At 44.5% G+C, this 20,489-nt stretch overlaps 1 protein-coding gene across 1 annotated transcript; it reads right to left on the bottom strand.

The window, feature by feature from the left end:
• Positions 1–286: 286 nt before the first annotated feature.
• Positions 287–19,506, bottom strand: LOC130255116 (prosaposin). Its single transcript, XM_056495486.1, has 14 exons — positions 19,405–19,506; positions 11,501–11,634; positions 10,483–10,557; positions 9,689–9,814; positions 9,362–9,556; positions 8,431–8,574; positions 7,871–7,927; positions 5,080–5,193; positions 4,227–4,319; positions 3,855–4,041; positions 3,571–3,722; positions 1,806–1,886; positions 1,208–1,315; positions 287–667 (listed from the first exon to the last, which is right to left on the bottom strand). The coding sequence occupies exons 1-14, from the start codon at positions 19,457–19,459 to the stop codon at positions 632–634; spliced, it is 1,557 nt and encodes a 518-aa protein (XP_056351461.1). The 5' UTR covers positions 19,460–19,506; the 3' UTR covers positions 287–631.
• Positions 19,507–20,489: the final 983 nt, after the last annotated feature.

The raw sequence follows: 20,489 nt of genomic DNA on the forward strand, positions 1-20,489 counted from the left end.
CCACAAGCCTGATCACTCAAATGCAAAAGGCTGATCACTCAGATGCATCTTTTTAACTACCATGACTTTGAAAGTTAGCTGGGCACACAAAGCCCCTCTGCACCTGCAGAGCTTTGAAAATTCCAGCCAAAAGGATTCCCAGATTCAACATTATCCCTTAGAGTTTTCATACACAGAAAATAAACATTCCAGTCAGATGTTAAAAATGCAAAGCATGTAAAATCTTCTCAATGCTGCCTACAGAAAGACATTTGAAAGTTTAGTTGCTATCTTGCTCTTTTTTAAATTCAAAGATAAGAGCCTTGACTCGTTTCATCTCTGTCATTCTTTCCAGCACATAAAAAACCACTTCAGCTATCAATTAAAAAAAAAAATAAATCTACAACACACTGACTATTTTCAGGAGCATAATGGGTTAAACTGTACAATCAGAAATATCTTTGTTAAAGTCAACAATGAAAATCTGATCCTTCAACAGCAGCACTGCTACAGAAGAGTTACAACAAAGGAACTTGAAGGTCAAATTGTTAATGAGGCAGAGAGGAGGGACAGGTGAGATACAGCTCTCTGCCAACCTCAGCCCACATTTCCTAAGAGCCATGGCAAACTTTCAGAACTGGAAATTCTTCTTCTAGTTCCACACATGACGTTTGCAGTGATCAACAGCCTAAAGGGGAAGAAATAGCTGATATTAGTGGAAAAAAGCCAGTTTGCAAACAAGCAGTTCAACACCTTATCCCAGGCCAAGATCTTGGGAGCAAATCTGTTTTTGTTAAATAAGTGATTTCAAAGAGGCCTAGAATAAACAGCATCCTCAGCCCCACCAACCAGGAGCTTTAGGGAAAGAAGGCTGATGACCCCTAGCCATTAAGGCCTGGCAGAAAAAGCAACACTGGAAGCCAATTTTTAGAGCCTGCTGAGAGATTGTGACATGGTCTGTTGGCTGCAGGAACACTGACTAAATATAAAGCTGACACTGTACCTTACCATAGATTCTGAAATACTAGCAGACAGGTGTGGGACACAAGAAGAAGGAAATCAGCTTTGAGAAAGCTAAGAGCTATGAAACACCCTCTAATCAAACTAGTACCCTTTTGCTTTTTTTTGAACTGGAATTCATTCACTTCAAAAAGCAGCAGAAAGCAAAAATAGCTCAGAAGGAGCTGTCAAAAACAGGAAACTGGAGGCAGAAGGCTGCCTTACATACATTGCACTGGGCAGCAGTGTCCATGTTCTTACACCAGTAGCCAGGACCCCAGACACAGGCATCATTCCCCAGGAGAGGCTCTTTGGCTGACTCACACACTCCAAGTTTCTGGGAAAAGAGCAGAAGCACAGTCAGCACCTTTCTAAGCACAACAAGAGGTCTCAGTGTCTGAGTTTCCACCTGAGTGGGTGAGGAAGCTGCACTGGGGCAGCTGCAGGAGCTCTCAATGAGGTCACACCTGCAGCTGAAGCAGCAGCCACATAACCTGACTCAGGGTGAAGTTACTGGAACTCCTTTGTATCAAGTTCTGAAAAACAGATCTTCTAGAAAGGGGCCTTTCTCAAGAAATGTCACTTTACCTCCCAGCACATTCAGGGCACGTCACAGCCTGTCACTGAACATCAGCAGTGGGTAACCACTGGCAGCTCTCTCCCTGTGCTAGGCTGGCAGTCAGACAGCTGCCCCTTCAGGAAGCCCCAGGCCTTGCTCTGAGCATTCAGCATGCTGATTCTGATTCCAGCAGAGCTTCTGCATCCTGGGCACTGAAAGGCACCCAGGACAGTAGGCAGCACTCAATAAAACCAAATGCAATACTCACAGTGCAAACAAAAGTGGGATCCATCACCTCTGCCAAGAGTTGCACAACCACGGGTTCGTACTGTTCCACAAACTGCACACACTGTAACAAAACACAGGGTGGGAGAGATTCTCCTGCTAGGGCCTCTGAAAGCAGAGGCATGTGGGGTTTGCAGTGCCACCCCAAACACCCCAACAACACACCCCACAAGGATCAAGCAGAGGCTTGATGAGCTCTGCACATAGCAAAGGAGTCAGGCACTAATCACACGACTGCATCATTGTTTCTGCTGGCTCACACCTGCCTGCAGCTCTCTGCAGACAAACTATGACGAGATAAGGGGTCACAAGGAAAGAACCAAACAGGACAGGCTCTAGGAAAAGAACCAAGCAGAAGAAGCTTTGACTGCAAAGCTTCCCCTTTGATCATGGAGATCACACCTGTCTCAAGAGGAAAGCACACAGAACCAGCTGGAGACAAACATCCTGAGCAGGGCAGCAGCAAGGACTCCCAAGCACTTGAACTCAAGTTATTCCCTCAGAAAAGGCAGCAGCAGGAGCACCTCCTGCCAGAACAGCCTCTCTCCCTCTAGTGGAGAGGAGAGGCTGGCTCCAGAGCTGAGGAAGATGCTGCTGCTCTCAGCAGAGACAAACAGCACCAATTAATAAACCAACCACAGCTATTAAACAGCCTCACAGCAGGAAGAGCTGCTCCACAGCTGCTTTAAGCCTCTATTTTCTAACCCCAGTAAACTCACAAGCAGTTGCCACTTGCTGACACTCAGCAGCCACCTAATAAGATTTTCAGGTAAATCTAATAAGATTTTCAGGTAAATCTTGATATCAGTGGTCTAACAGGTGTCCCACTGGAATTACACCAGCCTGCTTCCAGTTACTTCATTAATCCCCTCAACAGGATTGGTGTTGAGGAAAAAAAAAATCCCAAAACCTTCAACTGTTGCCACCCACTGCTCTCAGAGGATTTCCAGGCAAACCTTTCCTGACTGCAAATTAGTACAACAATCCAGCCAGTCAATTCAGGCCCTTAAAAGCAGACATCTATTCAAGGGACTGCCAACTCCCAAGGATGGGAACTGAGCAAACCTAATCCCCCTGCACCCCAAACTCCTCCCAGCCTTTAGCAGAGAAGGCTGTTACAAAAACCAACAAGAGAAGCTGCTCTCTGCTTTTCCCAAATACTCTGCAAGATGTCTCTGCCTATGGCAGGGGGGTTGGAATTAGCCTTTAAGGTTCCTTCTAACCCAAACCATTCCAGGATTCTGTGTTTCATCCTTCTGTTCATCTCCATCTGCCTTGCCCTGACTGGAACGCAGGCTGTCACATAGCAAGGTCATTCAACTGCCTCAGATCAAGCTTTTTCCTCTTTTTTATTTTGCTCTACTGCACAGGAGATATTTAGATACATAGACACTACTATGCTTTGGTGCTAATTAATAAAGGGAAAAACCTGTGGAGGATCAGGTTGCTGGACACAAGCCAGTCCCAGCTGCACCTGTGGACAGTTTGTCTCCAGCCAGAGACAAGGCATTTGGCCAAACACAGAGACCTCTGTTAGGAGTACCTGGACATTTATAGCAGAAGCAGAGACACTTGAGAGATGGACCTAAAATTAGCATATAGACAGAACATCAGATGAAACATACAGAAAATGCAGTTAAGCAGAAGTGTCACTGTTAGGACCTATGTAAACCCAACAAATCAACAGGGGCAGCTCCCAACCACCAAGACTATGGCTTTTTAGTCTGCCTCCTGCACAAACACCTTACCTGCTCACTGACAGACTCTGGCAGGAAGTGACAGACTTTTTCCAGTAAAGCTTCAATTTCAGCTGTAGTGGCATTCTTCTCTAGCTCTTTGTCTGCATAAGCCACCACCATCTTGCAGATATCACAGAAGCCACCTGCAGGTTTCACTACAACTGAGAAGGAAAATAAAAACCAAAGCAAACATCAGTGCTTGGGTAGCTCCCACACAAAGAGAGGAAAGGAGGCAGTATCAGCAGTGATCTCACCATAGGTGAACCAGCTCATTGTGAACACTCATCACCCACCTGGCTGCTGGGGAAGCTTGCTGGCTGCACAGCATTTCAGCATGGCACACACAGCTTCAGGACTTGTTGACTCCAGCAGCATGTCAATGACAGCCTGGCCATAGACCTCGATGAAGTCCTTGCACTGGTCCCTGACGCTGCTCGGGAACAGGCGGCACACCACCTCCATCTCGTGCACAATCTCCTCCTGAGGCACAGGGGAGCAGCAGCAAATCAGGCAGAGAGCTTTCACCCAGTTCATAAACACACCTTTCCTGTCCCAGCCAGCACAGAAACTCTGCTGCTGTGAAAACAGGCAGTAAAACTGATTTTCCTTCCCCCTTCAGTGCAGCCAAAGCCTAGGAAGGGCTATGATGCCCACCACTCACACACCTCTGTCTTGTTGCTCTCCAAGAGGCCAGTCACTTCTTTCACCATGGTCTCACAGATTTCACACAAGGAAAAAGTCTTCTCTTGGACTGAGGCCTTCTGAGTACACAGAAGAAATACACACACAATAGATCAGCACTGGAGCACAAGGACAATTCCTAACAGCATTTACCTCGCTGCTCAGTTTGGGCTGTATTCAAAAGGTCACAGAACCCAAATCCAACCTCAAAGGTCTCAGTAAAAATCCTGTCTGAATGAACAGGCATTCTGTATGACTAATTTTAAGACTTCAACCCCCAGGCTGTACAAGGAGTTGAATTTCGTAGGCACAAAGAAAGAAGCAATCCCACAGAGACAGAAGTCAAGAGAACTTTACAGTGGTTTTAAAATACATTAATGGAGGACATTTCCTAGAATTGAGAGCACCCTCCTGATTGCAAAAATAACCTTTGGAGAGGCCAAGATGCTTCTTCAAACTCAGAGTTTCAGCACTCTGACCCCTCATCTGCACATGCAGAATGCTGCCCCATTTTTAAAAGGGATCAAAGTATTACTCCAAACAAAGAGCAAAATTCAAACTGAGAATTTACATTTAAGGTGTCATTCAGAACTGCTGGAACAAGAGTTCCCCCTTCAATCTTGAAGCATTACCTTGTAGCTCTGGGTTGAGTGCAGGCTCTGCTGTTCAAAAATCAACCAGCTTTCCTACTTCACAAACCAGCAACAGAAACAAGAAAAGGCCAGGAATTTATATGCAGGGAGACTTGGATTATTCTGTGCACAAAAGCTCTTTTTCACCTTTTAGTTTGTTACACTAAAGCAAAGAGGAAAGCAAAGTACAAAAAGCCCATCTTACCTCCACAATTTCCATTTTCACCTCATGAACCACCTGAGCTGGCACCAGAGGCTGAAGGGGAACAGACTTGACAGAAGAACAGAACCCAACCATGGCACAAATGTCCTTTGGTTGCTGGAAAGAGATGTACAAGCAATTTTTAAAAGTCTAGAAGTCTCTACCCTTTCTACAGAGCCTGTGAGCAGGCACAGAGAGCAAAATTTTTAAAGGCTCCAACACAAAGTTTCACTACTACTTCTACTTCAAGTATTGCCAAAGCATTTGGTAAGGTTATAGCAGGACAGCTACTGGATGAGATTTAGCAGTTCCTGTTAAAGAGGAAGAGGTTAAAAACCCCATTTAAAAAACCATGTCCCACTTTGCAAGCCCTTCAAAAGGAGTTGACTTAAGAACTACCAACACCAAAACAAGCCACCAGCAGCATCACACCAGAGCTGCATCCACAAAGCTGCTCCCCAGCTTTAAGGGATCACAAGACAGGCCAATTATCCTGACTTCAGAGTTCACCCAAAAGCTGAGAGAAGTGCCTGGAAGAAAGAACCTCTTTCCTCATCCACAACTACCTTCTTTAAAGCTGCCAGAAACATCACGTTCTGCAAACAGAAACAGTTTCTCTCATTACTGAACACAGCCTACAGGAAACAAAAGTTGAGCCTGTTAAAACCCAAGCCTAACAATTTGTACTGCAACAAGGGAATTTGCACTGTTGTCACAGCAAGATAAAACAGCAAACAGAAACCAAGTCTGTAAAAAGGCTTTCTTTCTCAAAGAAATACACTCTTCATGCACTTCTTTTTTGAAACATGCATTACTAAATGCACAGAAAAATGCCAGACATGAGGCAAACTGCTCTAAGGAGAATACCCAAAGTAAGAAAGAGCAAGACACAAAACCTTCATTTTCCCACCTAAAGTCTACTTAAGCTAGAAAAAAAACACCCTTGGCCCTATAGGTAATTAGAAGATGATATCTCACCCTGCTGCAAGCTTCCTACAGCAGAGGTTTATCCCAGAGTTAATATTAACACATCATGCCACAGTCTCATGCACAGGCAAAAGCAGCACCTCAGAGACACTGTGCTGCTTCAGACCACTCCAGGCAGCATCTTTAAGTCAAGCCCTTTGGTTCATGCAGTATAAGAAGCAGTTCCAGGTATTAATGTTACAGCTAACACCCACATACACACATTCCCTCACAGAGAGGTGACAGACACAAGGTCCCACAGGACAGGTTATAAATTAAAAGCCCAAATTGCTCTAGGAAGCCTTCATCTTTTCAGTTCATATACTTCAAACATCTTTGCCATTGTCCTAGATTCAAAGGTTAGCCAAGGAAAGACCTGGGGACAGCTTTGCTCAAGCCCTTTTGAGCCCAGACTTTAAACCAGCAGCTGTCAGGATGCTGACATGCTTTTTCCACATCTATCCTTCTCTTCTGTAAGAGGGAGGATATTTTCTGCTCTACTGGCCAAAGCATAATCAAGTTGAAATCTTAGCAGCACAAAGGACTGATGCACTGGAGGAAGCCTATAGTGTTTCTCTGTTTTAATCACATAAATATCCCTTGTATCTGTCAGCACTGAGTACAATCACACCAAGTGTACAGCTAAGAGAGCAAGAAGTGAACTACAAGCCCTTTAAAAGCAAAGGGTGAACTACAAGCAGGCTATCACCACAGGCAAGTTGCTCACCTACCTGATCCTTCTGTTGACAGGGGAGATTGGAGACAGAGGAAGAAAGGAGAAATTGAAGATAACAGTTAAGAGAAAAAACACATCAAGCACTTGGAACTGCATATATTATTTCCACAGAGATAATGGAATATGACACAGTCCCACCCCAAAGAGCCTCAGCTACAGCAACTCACATTTAATTGCACAGTGCTAACCAGCATTACTCATCTGCAGTTATTAAGGCATCCTGGTCAGGTCACCTCCAGAGAGTCTGGACAACACTCAGATGCACACAAGGTGCAGTCATATTCCAATTTCAGCTATTAACAACACACTGCATTGCAATGCTTAGAATGAGAAACTAAGTGCTGTTGGAACAAACACTGACTTCCCCCCAAAATATTTAAGAAACAGGATGAGCTTCTAAGTAGCCTTTAGCAACTGGAAGCAAAAAAAGGCCACTATGTTGCTAAATTCAGTTGGTTCAAGTCAGCCTCATGTTCACCTGTGGTATCAGACTGCACTAAGGAAAGGCTTAGCCATTTTTTTAAAGGCCCTCAGCTCTCTGGATTAAAAGGGGCTATGTATGAGGTAAATGTATGTTGCTGCAGAAGGTACCACTCGCTTTCCAGGGCTCCTGTCAAGAGCCCAGAGAGCAGGAACCTTGAGGCAGCAACTCCAGAAGGATGGTTAGCCTTGCTTCCAGGAGACACCTTATCTCTCACACGTGAACTAATTTTGCAATATTGCAACAAAGCCAGCTCTAATATCCTTCACACACTATTTGGGGGAGGGGGGAAGTGTTGTGTAAGCACAGGACTGAGATAAAAGAATATAAAGGAACATGTGTCATGTATCTTTGTATTTCAAAGGATTGCAGTGCCTTCTGCACTGCAGAAGTGGTTATAAAATGGAAGGAAATGTGCTAAAGAAAGCATCCTGAAACTGAAATTACTATCCAATCAAACACCAAGTGCAAAGCATTAACACCAAGACTTACAGAGCAAGGGTTCTCCCCAAAGTTTTACTGCAGTGCATGTGTTTCCTGTTTCCAAAGAAATTAGCTACACAAGCCAGAGAAATGAACTGAGAGCAAACACTGCACTCTGCTGATCTTACCATGTGCATCATCATCTGGATGGCCAAGTCAGAATACTCAGAGATGTAGGTCTTGCACTGCAGAAAGCAGGAAAAGAAAGTCTCATGACTATTAAATCACTCATGCTGTAGAGTTAATCTGGAATTTTCTAATACATCTCAAGGTATTAATTTATCTGCTCTGCATAGCAACAGGGCTTTCAGGGCTTGGCCCAAATACAAGATGGTATTTCAGGTTACAAAACTGCTGCACAGATAACTGTTTAACCTTTTCTCTTCCTCTCAGGGCAAAAAGCAACCACATTACCCACCTAGACCACTTTAGTGAAAAAGGTCTTTAAGGGTTAGAAGCAATCTGGAGTCTTTCTCCTCCTCCCCAGTCCCACACATCCTACTGAGCATGAAGTTTACTTTCCTGACCATGAAGTTTACAGTTTCAGTGTTGTTATTGTTATACACAAGCATCAGAGTCTCCTTTGTGATATTAAATAGAGAATATGATCAGGGGATTAAGGCACTGAGCAAACTATTTCATGTTTGCTTACAGGAACAGAATGTTTCCATAAAAAAGGATAGTTTACCATATCAGACATCCCAGGTCCCAAACGGTCACACTCCTCCTTGGCATGAGCAACCAAAGATTTCACAAAAGAGGAGTTTGTCTTCACAGCTTCCTGAACATCAGTGACCAGCTGAATGCAATCTTGGCACACATCCCCACTGGCCTGGACAGAGAGTGAAAGGAAACTGAAGATGACAACTTCACATGACATGTTTTAGAAGCTCCTGTCACTATCAAGTTTTACAAGCTATTCTGAGCTATGTACAAACCCTAATACATTAAAAAAAAAAAAAAAAAAACAAAAAAAAAAAACAAAACAAACAAACAAACAAAAAAAACTCTGGAGAATACTCTGAAGCCTGAGCTAGTAGGGAAAGAAGCTACTGCTGGTATGTGCACCGGCCACTAGATGGAGATTAGGCACCTACTCGGCTCCAAAGCTGAGATAATAGTTAAGATACCTAATCTTCAAATCTTTTGGTTTTGTTACAGACCACAGTGGGGAGGTTTCTAAATCTGGCATAGATCTTACCTGATTCACCCACAACTTGTTCTCAAGCCACTCACAGCTCAATTCCCACACCCTGGCTCGCTGTCAACACTCAGCCTCTGCACTCAAGTTCATTGCCTCATCTATTCCCCTTTGTCAACTATTTGTTCTTTTCCAATCCACTCTGTCACCCTTACATTCAGAGACTTATGCATCCCCTGAGGGGAACAGCTAGCAGGTTGCTCAAAATATGGGAAGAGCTGTTCTTCCTTTGAACCCTGGTGCCAAGCTTTCTCTCAGAAGAAATTGTTTCCAGCAAGACCTGCTTGATTACCACAGTCCTGGATGGCAACAGCACAGTGGATTTTTTTGTGGAGTTTTTCTGTGCTCTTTACAGACTATAGAACTAAATCCAAGATTATACATGTGGTCCATGCTAGATCAGTCCTGGCACCCTTACCTTAGGCTTCTGCTTAGGCTTGTCCTGAGGGTAAAGGAGGAGAGGCACATTAGCCATGAATGGGGATGCCAGCTCAGAGAAATCCAGCTCTGGGATCTTGTTGGTCTGGAGCTGTTTCTGGAGCTTCATTGCTGCAAGGTGCTTCTGAAGGGACTGGCACAGAGCAAGGGCACTGCACACAACCTCAGGCTTATCCTGGGGGAGACAAAATACACACACATAAAGCTCCAAACTGATGTCACTTTTAAAGGTCAGTGTAGAGAAATTTGGGCATCAACAGGAGCACAACTTTTAATACCAACAGCTAAAAAATCATTATCTACTTACAAGCTCTTCCTTGATCATATCCATGATAACTGGTAGGTAGGAATCCACAATTTCTTTGCACTCAGAGACAAGGCCTGGGTCAGGAAGAAACTCGCACGTCTTCTCCAAGTAAGAGCGGATCTCATCCTGGGGAAGATGAGGTGAGCAGGGATGGATTAAATCTCCCTCAAATGCTCCTTCCATTCCCAAAATGCACAGTATAAAGCCTGAAACAAGCTCCTCAGACTCAGGCAGGGGCAGGTAGCAACAAGCAAAACTAGAATGAGGTTCTACACTACAGATACATTTTCCCCAGTTCTGTACCTTTGATGAGACCCTGCCACAGCACAAACATGTCACATACTTGTGTGGCCTGCACACTTCAATCTCACCAGAACAGAGCACTTACAATTAAGAGGAGAAAGTGAACTTCTGGGCTCATGGGACAGTGACTTGTTTATACAAAGTACCCAGAGGTTGACAAAAGAAAAAGGGAAGCAGTGCCCACCTGGTGTAACCACCCACTCCTAGAAACTGCAGAACCCCACCTTTTAATACTGATGATCCACTGGCACAAGAACAACTTTATTAAGCATCTACAGTCAAACAGGGATGTATTAAGGCATGGGGGCTCTAGAATTTGCTAATTTCTAAACCAGCAGAGGCTGTTTGAAAGCTTTTTCCCATGCACTCTAGTTCCTTTCAACATCTGCTGCTTATGTTAGGAAAACAACAGACTATTCTTCCACCCCCTCACCACGAGATCTTGAAACCAAATAGTGCTTTGGGGTGAGGAGAAAAGGAGCTCTGCTTACCTCAGTGCCATTATCCTTCAAAACTTTGCCAGCAACAGTCACAAGCTCCTTACACAAGTCACAGGGAATACTGCTCTGAAAAGAGAAGCACAGAGTTACTTGGAAAAAGAATTAAGTGCCTACAAGAGCAGAGTATGAACAGCAACACAAAGAACAAACATTACATCTGGAATTAAGGAAGAAACACTGGTTGAGGCCAGGGTGGGAAGAGGTATTTCTAAACAAAGACTGAGACTGTTTCAAGCATGTCCAGCTCCAGTTTCATCAGCAAACCAATACTGTATAAAGAAGCTGGCATCATGCTACCACTTGCTCATTTCACCTCCTCCCAGTCCTTTGAAACAAAGTTGATTGCCCCAAGATGCCCTCTTCCTTAACCTTTTCCTTCAGAGAGCTCTCTCACTTGCTAGAAATCTTCCCTCCCCCTACTTAAACTGAAGTATCTCTGCACAGACATAGCAAGTGTGAACTGTAAGAAAAATAGCTTTTTTTCTCCCCTAGAAAACTGAAAAAATACCCAAATTACAGTTACAGCAGTAGTTTGTAAACTACAGTTACAGTAGTCTAGTAAAGCAGCCCTCACATTTAGTGCAAATGTAACTTGAAAACTGCACTAAATGTAACATTTGTACTATTATTTACTGTTGTGTCTTCCATAATTTAGCATATGCTGCATCTTTCTGGGAATTTTAACCTTTGAGAATAACTTAAAGAAATACACAGCCTTTTCCTAACAATTGCTCAAGTTCAGAAAAGACTCCTATGAATTAGGAGTCAGTGGCCACACAGAGGAACAAGTGAAATCCACCAGCTCCATTCCATACATTGCTGGGTGATTGTGCAACAGGTCACGGGAGAAGTCAGCAGACGAGTTGTGCAAGGCACAAACCTTTACCCAGCAGGGCAACCTCAGCAGAGCCTGATGCAGCACTTAGCTCCAACCAGAGACTTGAGAAATCTCCCTCAGCATGTGGAAAGCAGCAAGGTGGGCTGGGAGCTCCCAGGGGCCAGCACTTACCACGACAGGTTTGTTCCAGACGTTCTGCTGGCAGTGCTTGACCGCCCCGCACTGCGACGCCGTGCGGATGCTCTGGCACCACACCTGTGGTCCCTTCACACACTCCTTCTGCCACAGCACAGGGCTTGCCAAAGCTGCCACAGAGAACAACACACTGCTTATTAATGATTTGAAGCAGATTTCAATCCAGACATTTTTGAAACACAGGTTAGAATCAAAGAAAAAAAAAAATCTGGAATAACTGTCAAGGTTGAACTTCCCGCATCTCAACGGTCAATTTCCCCATCATACACTTCAAAAAAAAAATTCAAAATCCCAAAATACAAAACCTTACTTTGAACTACCAGAAAAAATTCTCAGCACAGAACTCCACTCTACAGACAGCTGATTCTCAAAGCTACAGCCTCCCTGCTCTCCTGCCCTGCTGGCACTCCAGCTCTGAACCAGCTCGTAATTGCTGCCTGCATTCCTCCTCCCACATGAAGCATCCTGTTCTCACACAGCAAGGGAGAGAAACCAGACAGGAGCCCAACAATGTACACATTGCATGGAAGACTTAACAGCAGGTACAGGCCAAAACACTGACTGTAAACAGCTTAAAGAATGTTCTTCAGGAATGTTCTCTCATACTTTTTAAACCCACTAAATCTATTTTACTTCCTTTTTTTCTCTTGATAAAGTCTTCAGCTGTGTACAGAATAATCTGTGGGGGTGAAAAATGTACCAGTCCTTTTTTTGGACATTACCTCCCATCCCATGCGGGACTGCTGTGCAACCTATGAATTTTTCAAGTAAGAGACAGAATATCTTTTCTGGACATTCCTGGAAATTAAATGCAAAGTATCTGCACTATGAGTACACAGTAAGACAAGTGATTCAAATGCATGATTTTTGCTGACTTTCCAAGCTTCATTCTTCTTTTTTTTTTTTTTATCGTGCTGTCTGGACCTGATGCTCAACGTCTCCCAGTTTCTAAAACCATCCTAAGCTCTGTTTCTTCAGGAGACAATGCCCTACATTGCACTAACCAAACAAGAAACACCTCCTAAAATCCTACAGCATGCAGGCTCCAAAGAAATCCAGCATGGTCCAATCCCACAGAGCACTGCTCCCAAAGTTTCCAAAAATTAATTAAATAAATAAATAAATAAGCAAAACAAAAACATAAACTATTAGCTGTACAGGTGTTCTCTTGACATCAATGCTGTCTGCACATCACAAAACCCTGTAAAATTACACTGTTAACCACGAGGCAGGAGCTCAGCAATTTCGTTCCTGTGAAGCTTCTAGTAAGGTTCCAGCAGATGCACAATCACTTTCCCATTTCTCATGCCTTGTTCTAGGCAATTAGAGGATCAATTTAAAGCTCAATTACCAGTGCATCTACCAGGTACATGGCCACCACTCATCAAACAGCCAGATAAAAACACTGCTTTATAGGTGGCACTCTGCAGCCTTCTCAGCTGTTGATTTATAAAGCCTGTTTACACTGGATTTCAGAGGAATGACCCATTTATTTCAAGAAAAACGTGCTTTGCACACCTAATTTTTACACAAGAGCTTGAAGCTTGTCATCCTCTCTCCCAGTAAAAAGCTTTCCTTGCTTATTCCTCTTGAGCAGGACAGCACACTGGGAGACTGCAGGAATAAGACTTCAAAGCTTCTAATAATGTATGGTTAGCAAAATATTTACAGCCTATTCTAAACTCCAGCATTATTGATCTGGAAGCCCTAAGAACAGTTAATTTTCAAAGTCAGACTGGCCAGCCAGAGAGCTGTCAGCTCTGGCAGGGTGACAATAAACAAGAATACACTTGGTTGAGGGAAAGTTATTCTTCCCTTTCTGATACTGGCATTGAACAGTGGTAGGAAGGCTCTGGAAAGCAGAAAGCTCTGAATGAAGTCAGTCAAAACCTGGACTTTAATCAGTGGAATCAAGTATTCCCAAATATTTACAAGTACAGCTTTTAACCTAAGCCTTTATCAAAAGACAATTACTCCTCCTACATTGAAACTTACTGTAAGCTACAAAACTGAACTATACAACTCCAATAATAGTTATTCCAAGCAGTCTCTCAAACTCTTGATTTAGGAGAGTGTTTTAAAGCCAAATGAAGGCATTCATGCTGTAACTTGCATTGGTTTGATCAGGCTCTTTGTGAGCTTTCAGGTTTTGATTTTTCACTTTTAAGATTCTCTCACTGTGTGACTTTTCAGATCTGTACCAGCTTCAGCTCAATGTCTTGTCCCTTCTTCCTCACAGCCTTAACAATAGATCATTATTGAGTGTATGACAAAAACACTATGTTTCAGATCTCTTTTTACTTATCAGCTTTGCTGGCTGTTTGTCAAGACAACTCTAAATTTTATGTTTTCAGTACAGATCTTTCCAGTCAGACAATGACTAAGCAAATTTGTTTGTCAGAGCCATGCAGGGCTGGCACATTTTAGAGCAGCTACAGAACAAAGATGGCACACACTAATGATGGCTTCTTTTCTGACACCTTCCACAGTGACTTCAAACACAGTTAAACTTACATTCTATCTAATATGAAAGGATGCAACTTTATTGCAACAGTATCCACCCTCCCTTTCTGAACATCCTGGGCAAAACAGAAACAAAGCTAAAAAAAGCTCTGTATTAATTTAGATACTGCAAAGAATAGCTGGAAACTCCCTACTGTTACAGCTTTTTTTCTTTTAGCTTGCTCTCCTAAGTATGAAACAGAATTTTTCCCTCGTATATTAACTTACATTACAACAAAAGCAAACGTGCCAGTGAAGTGTGTTAAGACCTTGTGCTGTCTCAGTATTGAGTTTTAACTCTTTCCTCCAAATGGAAGCAACACTGTAACATGGTATTAAACATTGCAGCAACTCAAGAGAAAGCAAAGCACCATCAGTTACCTCACACAGCTCTCAGAGCTCCCTGGATAAACCCAAGGGAATTATTTTCTTTGTTATCTCTGGCATCTCTTTATTTAATATATAGTTCTTTACCTAAGGGCATCCATTTTTTAACAGATTTCACTCTTCTCTGTAGATCAGCTCTCAACAATCACATGTTATTCCCACCAAGACCTGTCCCCTCCATTTCCTCAAGTTCTTGCAAGCCATTCTTTTTAGAGCATTAAACAAGTTTATCTGTGAAGGCCAAAGTGTTTCTTTACTTGTCCTCTTCACTGGTTTCTCCCTGCTTGAACCACTTGAGATGTGGCTTCTTCAACTGAGGAAAAAACTGCCTTTGCTTTACCAACTTTATCCTAACACACAGACACAAATTTGGGAAGTAGAGGTGATGGCTCCCTTAGAAAATATCACCTCTTCCACTTGGCTTATGGAGCCATGCATGTGAAAGCACAGCTCAGTTCCTCCCTCCTCTCCAGGAAACAGGAACCTAAAAGGAAGGAAGCTCATAATGTCTGGATTATCATTCTGCAAGGACAGCTACAGGAAAATTGCTAGGCAATTACCTTTCCTGGAAAACACCTTCCCTTCCCTCAAGCATTTGTCTCACTCTTCTTCCACAGAGAGCCAGTCTGAATTTTTTTCCCCTAGATTCTCAGAACAACATCCTAAGAAATCCCCTCCAAAGCTGCAGTGAAGCTACAAATGAGACTTTAAAGTTAACACCTTATATAGAGTCAATTCTGAGGGGCCAGACAAGGTTCCCTAAAGAGCCAAAGGATGAACCAGAAACACAAAAATCAAAGAAATTGAACCTGAAGACTCCAGCTTCCTCCGAACTCCAACTGCTAAAAAAAACCCTGGTTACAGACAAATTGACCTGTAATTTGGTAAAAAAAATACACAAGGAAAGTGCTGAGCTGCTGCTCAACTCAATGGATTGAAGCAAAATGTGAGGATCATTTAGGGTGCTGTCAACTCTTGTGCTTTTGTGACAATCCAACCTGCTAAGTGCATTAACCTATTCATCAGGAATGTTACTCCCAGGCTGTCCTACTTGCAATGTTAAAAAAAAAAATTAAAATAATTCATTATCTCCCAGAGACACCACAGACCAAGAGAATGCATCAACCTCTGCCATCTGTGCTCTTTGGGACTTGCAAAAGCAAGGCCTGCTGAAGTTAAAGAAGTCAAGAGGGATCAACTTCTCTTCACCAAAGTTTACAAAGTGTCAAGAATGAAGGAGTGACCCCAACCTGAAGTTATCTGAAGGGCTCAGTACTCCACAGCCTCTCTGGCCAGTTAATGAGTAAAACTTCAAAAGTTGTAACCTCATCACACACCAGTGACTCCTGCCAAAGGGCTCCTATGCCTCTGGATTAATGAGCAGTCAAGTGCCCATAATATCTGAGGGATTACAGGCAAATTGAAGAAAAATTAGAAGAAATGTGGCTAGTTGTTACCAGCATTCCAGTCAAAAACCTTCATGTCCAATCTCTACTGATGAAAAACCAAGCTTGAAACATTTCTAACCAGAGTGAAGAAATTAGTCTGGAATTAACACCACAGCCAGGCTCCTCCTCAAAGCTGGGAATCCATTCTCATTTTGGCACACTGCCTCTGCCTCAGGCACTCCCTTGCTTCCCTCACCAGAACACAAGCATGGCAGGAGAAGCAGTTTCTGTAGGTACAAGCAATAACAATAAAATTAAAGAGAGAACTGGATGAGCTGAGACAGTAAAATCACCTCTACTGGCCCAGTAAATTGTCCCAGGTAACTGCAAAGGTTGCAAAAGAATGATTTCCAAGTTGGCCAGATGATGCCAAGCAAGGCCTGACTGCTGCCTGAAATTTTTTCCATGGCAGAATCCAGAAAAGATAAATGGATGGATGTTCTAGGGCACGTGGTAGTCATCAGGAATAAATGGCCCCATACAGTATGCTAAGATATTCCCAAAGGTTATGAGCTGCATTTTTCCCTGAAACAAATGCCTGTAGAAATACTCTAAAATGTTTGGGGCATGTTTGTGGTCCATCTCCACTCTTTCTGGTTTTGTTCTGAAGGTTTTTTTTTTGAGGGGCTGCAGAGGACAGATTTCATGTGAGGCTCTGCAGAAATCCTGTATTTAACATTCCTTTTCCACCAGACAAATACAAACACTGCCCTAAAATACATACAAACACTTCAATGCAGCCTTTTTAATTGCAATAGGGACTGTGATATTTTAGTAGGAGCAAATGAATTGTTTTTAAAAGCTGCTCCATTAAGATAAAGGAGAGTAAATCCTTTAAGAAGAAACAAAGTCTTTTTTTATTTCACAGAGTTCTAAGGCGTTGCCCCAACCTGCTTTGAAGAATGAGATCTACACCAGATACTGCAACAAAAACCCACAGCAGGCAGCAGTAACTGGTCCTGCTTCCCCCACAGATAAAAGAAATCAAGACGTCCCTGCATTTTATAGCAGAAGAGCCTTCCCCGAAATAGCATAGCCGAGCCTCAGCTGACATCAGGTGACACTCCAGTTTTGCTGACAAGCTCCCTCTCTCTCGCTCCGCCCTCCCCATCCCCTGGGTGTTTCGGGGGCTCCCGGAGCGGCTCCAGACACAACCAACAGCAGAACCTTCTATTTATACCTGCCCGGCAAACACGGAGGGGATTGTGCAAGCTTTACACAGGGCACATGACTGCTGAGCTATCAAAGCACCGGCCTGACGCCACGGCTACTCCTCCAAGAAAACACCGATTTTATTTCTATATAACCACAACATCATTTAGCTTGGAAAACACCTCCAAGATCATCAAGTCTAACCTGTGACCCATCCCCACCTGGACACAAGATTCGAGGTGTGGTCACACCACTGCTGGCACAAGCACCTTCCAAATTCTCCTAATTTAATCTGGGCTGCACCAGCCATGCCTTTTTTTTCCTGTTAAAACCACATTCATAGCAGAACAAGCCTGCAAACTGCAGATCAGCCCAATTATCTGCTTTATCCATATCCTCAAGAAAATTCAAGCCAGGCTAACCCAGCCTACAAACTTCCTGTCCCCAGATGTTGTTACCATTGTTTGCTTACACATGAACTTACAAGGTATTTTAGGGGAGTGAAAAAATTGTATTCTCAAAGTTTTTACTTTCCACTCCCAGCTCAACTTTTAATTTAGCAAAAAGGGACAAATGTTGAGTTAAAGAGAAACTGATTCCTGCTTTAACAGCACACCCTGCCTGGGCTCAAAGACAAGGAATAATCAGTGTGCATCAGTAGTCCAGAGGTGCCAGGACCTGTACACCCTGCTTTAATGCCTCAGTGTCTGCCTTAAAGGGAAGATGCACAGAAGCACTGTAAGTAGGTCAACCAAAAAACCCTCACGGCCTGTAAGGCAGCCAAGAGACTCCATGAGGATCTGACAAGGGTGGCTGAATTTCTGCACAGTTAATTAGCGAGCTCGGCAGACGAGAACCGTGTTTCGGGCTGTCACAGCAAAATCTCCAGGAAAATCTGCAAGGTAGGTGAGGCAATGAGTATCCAAAACAGAACCCTGTGAAAAAAGGCAGCTGTTTATTTGTGCTAAAAGAGTGATTTCCCAAGGAAAAACAGGCCTGACCAGTCTCTTGGTGCCCTCAGCTGCATACCATGCCTTTAGCAGGTAGGCCAAGCGAGCTCTCATTGCTGAACTGGTTTCTCATTACAATTTCCCTAAATACACTAATGGGAAAGCTGGTGGAGACTTCAAGGTGAAGCCTTTTCACTTTCAAAGAGCATGAAACTGCAATCATTTCAGCGATTTGGAAACAGTCCCAGAAGGAGTGGTAACTGATGGCAGCTAATTCAGTGCAGAGCAGACTCAAAGGACACTATGAAGGCACATAAACACACAGGTTGGAAGCTGATATCTGCTGAAAAGTCTGAGATAACCCACTAAACTGTCCACATATCAGCACATTAAATATTATCAGTATATTCAGGGGAAGATGTCCCTGTCCTCAGTAGAGGACAGAGGGAAGAACTAAACGACCTTTAAGGTCCCTTTTAAGCCAGGCCATTCTATGATTTTATTACATTAATAAAGTACAAGACTCACATACAATAACAAAAAATTTTACAGGATTATTTACTGTATGCCAGCTAGTTATTCCTATAGCCTTTTAACAGCCAATTATGCTTTTTTTTTTTTCCACTGACTTTTGAAACACTGCAGGTTAAACTTGTGGGGAAATAAGCTTTAATATTAAAACAGTTCGATTTAGAAGAAAGTTCTCCAGGTGACTGTGCACATCACTGTGTAAGTCCTTAACTTCTGGGGTTTTTAGCTATTCCATCCCACAGCCTAAAGGTGTATTACCACTCATCAGATTATGAATCACTTCTGTACCTCTGTCAGGCTTCTGCAATGTACAAAACAAGGATTTCATGTCCTAATCCTACAGCTAAAGGGGGACGATCACCCATTCCCCCCATCGCTTTCGCCTCCGCAACAACAGGTAATGAGCCAGCGAGCAGCAAAACCGGCGGAATTTTCCATAGGGAGCAGATCCTAATGCAAAAACACAGCAGCAAAGGCCACCAACCTCCCGCCATCTGCACGGGGATTAGCAGCCATCCATCCCTGAGGAGATAAACAGCGCTGCTGGCAGGAGAATCGGTCCCTCCCAAATGTCCCCATCAACGCGGGGCTGAGCTGCCGGATTCCTGTGGGATGGGGATGCACAGCGAGCACGGCTCCATCGGGAATTCACTTCCCTATAGCAGCGGGAAATGGCCAGACGCTCACGGGGACTTCTCCCTGCCTTTCCCTAGCGCTATTTTTGGGCGATTCTCCCCCCCCACCCTTCCTCATCGCTGGGATGCGGGAGCGCGTCCTGCTGAGGGAACACAAACAGCGTCTGGACCGGCCTTCGCCCCCTCCGCGCTGGGCGCTCAGAGACCCTCTCCCCGAGCCCGCCGGGGCTCAGCTGGATGGAGAAGGGGCTCGGGAGGCGGAGGGCAGCGCTTACCGGCAGCCAGGAGCCCAAAGAGGCTGATGAGCCCGAGGATCAGCGGCCGCGCCATCGCTTCCCCCTCCGTGCCCGTCTGCAATGCGGCGCCGCCGGCACCGCCCGCTCCCGCCCTTATAAAGGGGCGGGCCGCGCACGCGCGCGCCGCAGCGCCCGCCGCGCATGCGCAGTGCCGGCGCCTTTGGCGTGGGGGGGGGTGTGAGGGGCGCGCGGTTTCTGAGGGGGCGCAAAATGGCGGCAGCGGGTCCGTGTGAGGGGTGGCTGCCCCCGAGCCCCCGCCGCTACAAACCGCACACAAACGACAAGAAATAAAGCCTTCAAGGCGATTTTTGTCTCCTTGAAGCAGGAGTCCCCCCACACAGATCAGCCAGGCTGGCAGCATCTCACGGAGGCACACACCAACGTGGAGATGTAGTGTTGAAGGGTTGCCGCTGCCCGGCGCTTCCCGCTAGAGCAGGTTGGTCAAGGCTGTCTCCCACCTGGCTTTGAACAATTCCAGGAATGGTGCATCCACAAACCTCCCTGTGTAGCCTGTGCCAGTGCCTCCACCCCTCCCGGTAATAAAAGCTTCCTTAATACAACCTAAATTACCTCTCCTTCAAATTGTACCCATGCCCCCTGGTCCTGTCACTACAATTGCTGATGAAGGATCCTTCCTCAGCTTCCCCTGGGCTCCTTCAGATAGTGAGATGTGCTGTGAGATCTCTGCAAAAGCAAACATCATGTTGGAAATGTGCCACTTCCCAGACTTCCCATCTTGCTTGGGAGGCAATGGGAATGCTGGTTTTTGCTTTCCTTTCCAAAAGAAGGCTCCTCCTTGTCACAGGTATCCCTGTGGTCCAAATGAAGGGCCATTAAAAGTGTAATTTAAGAACAGCAGCCTGGATTCACTCGCTGTCTCCCAGCCTCTTACTCCTGCCTTGCCCCTTGCACTGACTCAGCTAACTGGAAAAACAAACTAACAGAAAGAAAGGAAGAAAGAGCAATGTTTTCCTGGCTGGATAAAGAAACTGAACCAGCCCAGCCTGGGCAATTGGGCATCCCCTGTGGCCCCAGCAGAACACAAACTTATCCCATCCTAAGAA

Source organism: Oenanthe melanoleuca, chromosome 6, assembly GCF_029582105.1.
Source record: "Oenanthe melanoleuca isolate GR-GAL-2019-014 chromosome 6, OMel1.0, whole genome shotgun sequence".
Lineage (NCBI taxonomy): Eukaryota > Metazoa > Chordata > Aves > Passeriformes > Muscicapidae > Oenanthe > Oenanthe melanoleuca.

Excerpts from the sequence above, each read along its gene's own strand:
- LOC130255116 (XM_056495486.1), bottom strand. The coding sequence starts at position 19,459 with ATGGCGCGGCCGCTGATCCTCGGGCTCATCAGCCTCTTTGGGCTCCTG. Across the intron at positions 10,558-11,500 it reads TCTGGAACAAACCTGTCGTG|AGCAGTATTCCCTGTGACTT; the intron begins GTAAGTGCTGGC and ends TTCTCTTTTCAG. Across the intron at positions 4,042-4,226 it reads TGGAGAGCAACAAGACAGAG|GAGGAGATTGTGCACGAGAT; the intron begins GTGTGTGAGTGG and ends CCTGTGCCTCAG.